Source organism: Anarhichas minor, unplaced genomic scaffold (genome assembly GCF_050575085.1).
Source record: "Anarhichas minor isolate MPS153535 unplaced genomic scaffold, ASM5057508v1 ptg000071l, whole genome shotgun sequence".
In the NCBI taxonomy this organism is placed as follows: Eukaryota; Metazoa; Chordata; class Actinopteri; order Perciformes; family Anarhichadidae; genus Anarhichas; species Anarhichas minor.
In genome coordinates, this window is record NW_027466517.1 from 1,569,462 (window position 1) to 1,578,574 (window position 9,113).

Here is a 9,113-nt window from a genome sequence, read left to right on the forward strand (position 1 = left end):
TCAACATCAGGAGGAATCGATCTGTTTCGGCAGAACATCGCTTTTGCAACCAAATACTTTTGTGGCGACAATAAGATGAAGCCTCAAATGATGATCCTGTGACCTGTAACGGTTAAACGTGCCTGCAGTTCAACTGTTTATTTCAGAGTTATGTATGCAAGTTATGTCCTCTGGTTTTAATTTTAGCCTTCTAGCAATATTTCTGGAAACATGTTAAAACTGTGCGCCCGTATATCCGGCGTCTTTTACCATTTTGTTGTGACAAACGCAGTCTGGTGTTAATACATAGAAATCCAATACCTTTATTTTACATTCATACATCTAAAACATTGTACAATAACTTTAATGCAGTTTTTTTTTCTTTTCTTTTTTTAAAAAAGCCCAATCCAAAAAACAAGTCCTGAAGATTTACAATGATTTTTGCATGTTTTCAGGTCGGTGACAAGCATTTAAAAATATATACACACACACACACACACACGGGGGAGGGGGGGGGTGAGAGGGGTATTAGGACAAGTGGTGTCCATGAGTTGTACCTTTTTAAATAGAGCTGGGCTGAATGGGGGAAGGATTCAGACAGCATAGAGAAAGGCACATTGAATACACAGTGCATGTACAAACAAAACAAAAAACACACGACTTTACTGTAGGATCTAGAACAATGAGCAAAACTGTAAACCTTCACTTATGGAAAATAAACAAAAACAAGTCACATCTATACAAATACACACAAAGCAAAATATTTTCTTGGTCATAAAGCCTCGAAATGCATTTCAACACTTGGATTGGCTCCGCCAGCAGAGAGCAATCCCACAGATATAATTACACAATATGTCACAATATTTATGCCGTTTGCCCACTTCATGTGCGCCGACAACGGTAAGAGAGTACCTCATGCATAACCTCATCAGACAGCAGCAGTCATCTGATATGTTTTCAACTAAATCCAATTACAATGTGTTTTTTTTCTCCCCCACCTCTTCACATGAAAATGGCAACTTGACATGGTGCAACATGTACGTACATCTACGTAAAAAAACGTGTAGACAACTCTGTGGGGCCGCAAATCTGGGAATCTCAAAATATATGTACCACCCGTCGATCAAAATTTTCAATACTTTCAGAAAAGTAAGTTCTCTGATACAAAATACTGTATTTTCAAAAAAACTGTTTACATTCCTTCCTCAACAAAATAAAGCTTTATTTAGGTACCTTCAAAGCTTAGAAACACTCCCAACATACACATATATATATATTTATATCTATATAGAAACAATAAAGTGACTAAGACGCCCCAAGTGGCTCTACGTTCACATGTAGTGGAAACCCGTTTAGAATGGCGTACACAGCCAATTTATTTGTCTAATGAACACAGTGTGGCACTACAATTTTGGATGATTGTACAAGTTTGGGTCTTTTAAATGCCAAGGTCAAGATTGCCGCCTGTTGAAACAGTCCCCTCCCTCCGGCTCAGCACGCCTTCGTCAAGTCAGTGGGCATGTCCGCCGTCGTCATGCGGTACTGGACCTTGGTGTTGGTGATGGCGCCGTGCTTCTGCCGGAGATGCAGCCGCAGCTGACTCTTGTGGCGGAAGTGCAAGTTGCATTTCTCACACTGAAAAGGAAAGCGGCGCGGCGTTATTTAAAATGTTGCCATTGTGTGATTTCGTTTTTTTTGCGTGAAGTGGAAAACAGCGGGTCAACCTACATGGTAGGGCTTCTCTCCGGTGTGGATGCGCAGGTGGCTCTTCAACGTCTGCAGGTGACGGAAGCGCGTTCCGCAGATCTCGCACGGATATGGCTTCTCACCCGTGTGGATCAACACGTGGGCGCGCAGATGAGCAACCTGAGTGTCGAAACAAAACACACCGATGCAAACTCATCAGGCGAGGAGTTCTTTTTACGCAGACACACTGACGAGACACCTCAGACAGCAGATTGGTATCCATTGTATAAAAGCCAAAACCCCCTTAAGGATGTTCTTTGTAATTATGGGTAGTTCTGTAAAGCTGAAAATGACTACGCACACACACACACACACACACCAATAGTTACAGTTCAGAGAGGAGTATTCGCGCAATTGGCCCATGCAATAGAACGTTTTTAAACTATGGAGGGGTATTATTACCTGTACAAAACGAGCTCCACACGTCTCACATTTGTATGGCTTCTCTCCTGAGTGGATGCGAGTGTGAGTCTTGAGGTTAGCTGGTCTGTTAAACTGAGCACCACAGATGTTACAGCGATACGGCTTCTCTCCTGTAAAGCAAATTGGAGAAAAAGAAAAGTGTTAAAATCCAGCAGCGAAAGGAGCGGAGACTGGACAGGACGGTAGATGACTCTTCCATGTACCCGTGTGGACGGTCTTGTGGCTGGCGAGGTTGCCCTTGTAGCGGAAAGCAGCCTGGCAGCGGTCGCACTTGTATGGCTTGTCGCTGTGCACTTGGAGCATGTGCTGCTTCAGCGCCTCGTCCTCGGCAAACTTGGAGTCACATTCACTGCAGAAGAATGTACCGTTTTCTGTCCGGGAGAGAGGAAAAAACGGTGAACCTCTAGTCCCGAGTAACGCAGAATCAATTTGTCTTTTAATATCCGCCGACCAAACTCACCGCAACTGGAGTCAGAGTATTCCGAGTGCAGCTCCGCCATGTCCTCCGCTAGGCGGGACCGGGGGGTCTTGGGACAGACCTCTGAGTGCTGCGGGGACGGCGTGCCGCAGGACGAGCAGTTCAGCCGGCTCAGGTAGTGTGGAGGGGGGCAGTCACCGTTCCTCAGTGAACCCTCCAGTGCACTGGAACCAAAATAACACAACGCATACTTCAAGTCAAACGTAAACAAATATTTATAATCACATGTAATTCCAAATTAAATTCCTAAAATTATCCTGGATTATAGAAAACAAAAGAATAAAAAAAAACTTCCTTCCTCCTAAAATCTTTATTTTTACTTTAGTTGCACTGAAGCCAAAAATATGCCGTTATGTACTTGGGGGGGGGGGGGGGGGGGACTCTCACCCGTTGATGATGTTGTTGAGACGACTAGCCTGGGGAACGGGTAGGTCCTCGCTGTGATCGCTGCTCTTGCTTGTGGCTTGCGGGTCGAGGTTCTCCGAGTCGCTGGGTTGGAGGTAGGGCTGCAGGCCAAGGTGCTGAGGTGAACGGAGCCCGGGGTCCCGCAGCCCCGCCTCCTCTTCCTTCGCGCTCTGATTCAGCACGATGAACTTGTACTTCTTCCAGTTGCGGGACTTGGGCTCCTGCGTGCCTTGCGGAGCCTGCACACTGCCGGCTTGGGAGAGGCCAGCATTCTTGCTGCTGCTCGACTCCGTCGGGGAGTTGGGCTGGCAGTCTGATTTGAGGGGGCTCTGCGGGCTGCTCATGAGGCCCTTGCGTCCAGCGGAGGAGATCCCCAGCGGGTAGTGGTGATGGATCAGGTCCTCCTCCCCCTGGGGGGCGTGATCCTTTCCCGAGTCTCTCTGGTGCTCCAGGGTCAACGCGGGAAATGCGCGCTTCCTTGTGCCAAGAGCGATGGACTGGCCGACCCCCTCGTGGCTCTCTCTCCGCATCTCGTCGTGCCTCCCTAGCTCCCTGGAAGCGTAGGTGGTGGAGTGAATGGTGCCAGAGGAGCCGGCGCCAACCGCCCTGGTGTATTCCGCCCGGATGATGTTGGCGCTCTCATGCGGAGAACAGTGCTTGTGGTGGATGCCGCTCTTAGAGAGGTCGGCAAAAGCGTTTTTGGCGTCGGCCAGCTTGCAGAGAGGGAAAGGGAATCCTGGCATGGGAAACTGCCCATAGAGATGGTAGTTGCTGGGGGTGCCGACCCCGTTGAACATGTTTGAGCCGTAGGGCCTCCCATCCCTGAACGGAGCCACGCGGCTGTGCAAACTGTCGACAACATCGTGGGGCCGGTAAGCATGGACATCCTGAGGTAAGACCAAGGGACTGACCAAGAACTCGTCTCTGGGCAGCTTAAGTGACGGATCACTGTGGAAAGAATGAGAAGGGTGAAAAAAAACACGTCAAATGCTGATAACGGTGAATTTGACTGGTGCAACGGAAGCTTATTTTGCCTACCTGGACTTGATGAATCTGTGGCAGGTGTCCACGACATGGTCCATCTGCAGGTAGATGGCCGTGTTCATGATGGCCATGATCAGACTCTCCTTTAGCGTGAGGCGGGAGGTGTACATGAACTCCAGCAGGATGGCGAAGCCCTCTGGGTCCACCTTTGGGTCCAGACTGATGGCGTTTAGGTTGCACTTGTGGGAGTCGGTGAAGATGCTGTAAAACAGCCCACTGCAGCCACGTAAAAGTAAAGAAACAAAGATCAGTCACTTCATCTCTAAACTGCAGGAGGACAAATTGTCTCACGTTAAACGGAATAACACGCACCTGCAAGCCATGAGAACCGTCTTGTGTGCACGAAACTGCTGCCTGTTAACCAAGATGGTGACGTCGGTGAGAATATCTCTGCTACGCAGCCGGTTCAGGTTGAGCAGGACATCACTTGCATGGCGTGTGAACTGTATGCAGCTGTCTGCTGCGCAAGCCATTTTGTCAAATTCTGCAAAATAACAAATAAAAAGATTATTTCACAAAAAAAAAAAAAAAAAAGTGCCCTGGCGAGTCAACGCCACAATCCACCCCTGTGTACCACTGCGGTGGTACAGGTGATCTTTAAGTGAATCCATTTGGCTCAATTTATGATTGAACCTCACAATGTCTTCATCAGTGTGGCAGACTTACAAACAGATACCGCCGGTCCTCCAGAAGGCGGCGCCATTTATTAAATAAACACCGTCTAGACATTTAAATTTCAACCTTTTGGAATCATTTGTCTCCCCCTCACTGTCTCTCCTTCTAGACCACCGGTTGTCAAGTCAATACAACAAATGAAGATGAACGACATTTCTATCGTATTCTAAACAGACTGGAGCAGACTAAAGGATGCATGATATAATCTTGTAATAACGGTATTTTTTTTATAATTTCTCGGAAATAGAGAATTTAATTAATTTTTTTTTAAAAACGCCATTAGATGACCTGTGTTCGTTTTTAAAACCCATTATTTGGCGGTTTTATTGATCGCGCATCAGAAGGAGCATCAACTCGCTCTGTCCACTGATTTCTCTGAATTCAGTCTAACAGGAGAAAAGTTGAGTCTCTTTGGCTTCAGCGCGGCGGGGTCGGGTTTAACTCGGCTCACTGTGAACCAGCCGATAAAAGCAGGAAAACAGTTTCAACAAGCAGCTCACTTATTACTCAAAACTTTTTAGCCACACAAATAACACCCAAACTATGAATGTTAATTTAAACCGCAGGATGTCCTCGATTGAACGTCTCCTATAAACTGCTGGTTGGAGCCTATGAGCAATGTTTCCCTGTTGATCAGACCCTGTGACAGCGTGTTGTTGTGAAGCCCAGCAGCGCTCACTGCTCCCTCATTCTGTTTGTGCTGTAGTGCCTTTCTAGGTCAATTACTTTGAAGCGGGTGAAAACTATTATTTAACTAACTCTGGGCGGAATTGACTTTATAACACGCGCGCGAGGATTTATGACGCTATTTTCAAGTGGATGTGAAGTCTGTAACTGGACACGTCCGAAAATAGAAGCAGAGAACAGCCTAAATATACCGATATACTCTGATCAAAAAAAGGTGGTGATTTATCACCTCCAAGTTGGGGTCAAACAAGCAGTTATTGTTTCAGAAACAATTGCGGTTTCAGATGAATTGTTAAGTGATTAAGTTTAGCTTTAACTTCAATCTGCCCCATCACAGTTTTGCTCATCAAAATGACAGCACGCGTATTTCTGTTAGCCCGAATAGCGGGTCTTCATTCCATCTCTGATTTTACTACATTTCATGGACCTAAACACGCTCTGATTGGACCTGTTCCTGCGCGTGAACACTGTTTAACCGAAACTCTCCGTGACAGAAATACCACTTTGCATGAAGCCAACTCTGAGCGCATCTCTGAACAAACAGCTCAACTTGGTGTAGTCAGGAGGTCGAGCTTATCACGCAGCGCGGTGTCACGGTGGAAACGCAACTTGGTGCGACGAGGTATCTTGAAGCCTCTACCGTGGAAAAAACACACACGCACGCACACACACTAACACATCTACGCTGATGTTTCCGGCACAAATGTATGGTAACAGAGGGGCTTGTTCGCCGCAGCCCTTTTTGCGCTCCATTGGAGCAAATTAGCGTCGGAGCGACCGCGAAGTAACAAATACATCCTGAACCCGAGGCTGCCATGCTGCCAGCAAAGTTTGTCTGACAGCGCGCGCGAGCCGCCGCCTCCACACGGCTGTGTTGACACTTGAACGTACAAAGTAGCATTATAATCAGAGCGCGTTTACAAGCAGAGTGCTGCCCTCACACCGACACCTCTGTCCGCACGAGAGCCGTGTACGCGGGCTCTGGGCAGCCTTTACACCGCTCAAAATCATAATTCCCCCCCTCGGTGTAACGTTCGTAAAGCGAGCGTTATTACAGCTTCACAACATGACTCTGGTCAGTGCGGCATGGAGAAGCTACAGCGCGCGGAGGCAGGCTGCTGTCCGTCCCGCTGGTTCAAACGCGGCAGCGCAGCGCGAGGCAGATGATCTGTCAAGAGAGCCGCGCGCTGGCTGTCACTGCGGGAGCCACTTCAGAGTTTCGACTCTGCACTGTTTAAACTGCCAGCAGACACCAGTCTCACACACACAAACACTCAAACAGCACAAACGGACAAATAGCTCTGTCTAAAACATCAGCAGACACAGTAGATAACAACTTCGCGCCAAATTAGAGGCAAAAAGGAATTTAAAAAATCACCTGGTAGCGCTTTCCTAGAAACTTCTTGCATCACCACTTCTAAGAACCCCAGTTCTAAGAATCAGACGAGCTCAATTCTCGGAATTTGAGCCCGAGACCGTACCACTTTCCCGTGGCAGGGGTGTGACGTTTTTTTCCCTCGCCGTGAAAACGACTCTTTTCCAAAGGTGTTATCCTAACGCGTTTTGCGCACAGCGGTTTATACAGAAAACACGGCTTAAATCCAGCGTTTAAATGCACACAAATGTGAATTATTTTGTAAAAATATTGCAGGAAATTGTTTAACAGTGATCCAACACCCCCGCTGCTTTTGGTTGAATCCACAGTCACAGGACGTAGAGCCTGCGACGTCACGAGTTCCTTAAACCCAGCCCCCGAAATACTGAGAACTAATTTATATTCCGTGATTTAAGCAATGTGTCGTCTCGTTGCCGTTTCGTCGCATTGAACACACCGACCCTACATGTAGCCTACAGCACACAGACCGACATCTTAATTAGGCACACGCGGACAGGTCGCTGTGACAGCTCGAGCTGTTCCTTTTTTTTTTTTTTGGTAGCCAGATTTCCTGCAGGTATGCTGACTTCATAGATGGAGAATACTGCGAATCACCATTGGGGGTTTGTTGCAAAAGGAAAGCCTTATAGATGTATTATTGTCAGGCATCTGAGCGTGTGTGGATGTGATTGTGAAGCGGTTGTGGTGCTTCGGTTGATGTAGTGCGTGGTGGGATCGGTACTTGTCAGGTCCAGTTTGATCGTCTCATCTGCGCACATAACGGTTTAATACATTAGCTTTATGAGCGCTGTTGTGTTAAAGCGACGGTGTTTTTTCGTACAGTAGATGACACTAAGATTTGGACTAATTGTAGGTGCGATCTGCTGTCTGTTAATAACTTCATGATTATGGGAAACTTGTTGCATGAAAGCGAGCACATCACCAATCTAAAAACACGACATGAGCCAAGGATGTGTAGCCTGCAGTCTAGCCCTGGTTATAATTTAGAATCAGGCATGTGGGTTTGATTTCAGGTTATTAATGTTTAAAATGCCATGATGGATGGTCTTGGTGCTATATTATCACGTGCCTTTGTCACCCACTTGGCACAGTTTAGACAGAAGTCAGCCTCTTGTTATGTGGACTTTGCTTTTGATAGTGGAAGATGAGGGTGCCTGTGTAATTGTCCATGTCAGATGCTGTGCACACTTAACAACAAAATACATTGCTCATTGAAATACAAAGGGGAAGTTTCCTGGAAAAATAATTGAATGCATTGCTGTGAATTTTTGACTCCCTCCTTACCATTTCATTTAAGGCATGTGTACTCCCTGTTACATCATTTCTCAGAGTTGGTTGAGAATGAACAGTATTCTTTCAGCTTACTAGTGTTACTTCATGCTCTTTTAGTTAGAACAGTCTCACCAGCCAGGCTTTTTTTTTTGGCACAGAAGAGAAGTGGAACCGTGTAGTTTTCTTTCTTCCCTGCGTGTAAATGAGAACTGCTGTGAATATGCGTATCTTTTTCATAGACGGTTTGTGATGCCTGGTTAGGGGGACGTGCACTGCTTGACAGCATCTGAATAGCTGCATTCATTTCAGGAGTTTGTGGGCAAGGGTTCACTGTCGGTGACTCACCTTGGAAACTTTGCTTGTGGTGATTCCAGACCACGGACTCCCCGTCTTTTCTCATCCCGCTCACCCCTTGGCACAGAAGGAGCATTTGCTGAGCTGGTGGCACACGACAAAGACAAAGTTTACACAAGTCATTAGAAGATATATTGGTGTACAGCACAACAGCGGAAGTACACACTCTTCTAACTCTCCATTTATCTTTGTTGTAATGTTGCAAAAATAACACACAGGAACTCTGGTTGGAATTAAATGCTCCAATGGCACTATATCAATGAAATATTGTAATGATTAGGTTGATATTCATGTCATGTTAAGATCAGCCTTGTCATCTGTATTCGATTTTCTTTATTTTTTGGTAAACATCCACAATGGGACCTTTAACACCTCCACACATATTGATCGTTATTTATTGGATCAGGTCTTTGAGGATTATGTCTCTCTTGAACGCATAGTTTTGTTTTGATGAACAAGAATGCAGAAGTTATAACTGAAAATATTTGTGTTCAATTATTTCCCTCCTAATCAATCTGGAGATGTTCCTGTTTTTGAGAGAGATTTAAAAAAATAATCTAAAATATATACTTGTCATTACATTATATTAGTGATATGAAGTTTGATCAGGGACATTTGAGCAGCCTGTCACCATCACACACCACACTGTGTAAC

At 46.0% G+C, this 9,113-nt stretch overlaps 1 protein-coding gene across 2 annotated transcripts; it reads right to left on the reverse strand.

Annotated features, from left to right (window-relative positions):
- Positions 1 to 286: 286 nt before the first annotated feature.
- On the reverse strand, positions 287 to 8,520 carry bcl6aa (BCL6A transcription repressor a). Of its 2 annotated transcripts, none has more exons than XM_076079127.1 (9): positions 8,451 to 8,520; positions 4,388 to 4,559; positions 4,070 to 4,291; positions 3,014 to 3,979; positions 2,609 to 2,790; positions 2,352 to 2,519; positions 2,128 to 2,258; positions 1,708 to 1,845; positions 287 to 1,614 (listed from the first exon to the last, which is right to left on the reverse strand). In XM_076079127.1, the coding sequence occupies exons 1-9, from the start codon at positions 8,503 to 8,505 to the stop codon at positions 1,471 to 1,473; spliced, it is 2,178 nt and encodes a 725-aa protein (XP_075935242.1). In that variant the 5' UTR covers positions 8,506 to 8,520; the 3' UTR covers positions 287 to 1,470. The 2 variants fall into 2 exon arrangements, with proteins under 2 accessions (XP_075935242.1, XP_075935241.1); XM_076079126.1 differs by lacking the exon at positions 8,451 to 8,520 and adding an exon at positions 6,816 to 6,883.
- Between the last annotated feature and the right edge of the window lie 593 nt (positions 8,521 to 9,113).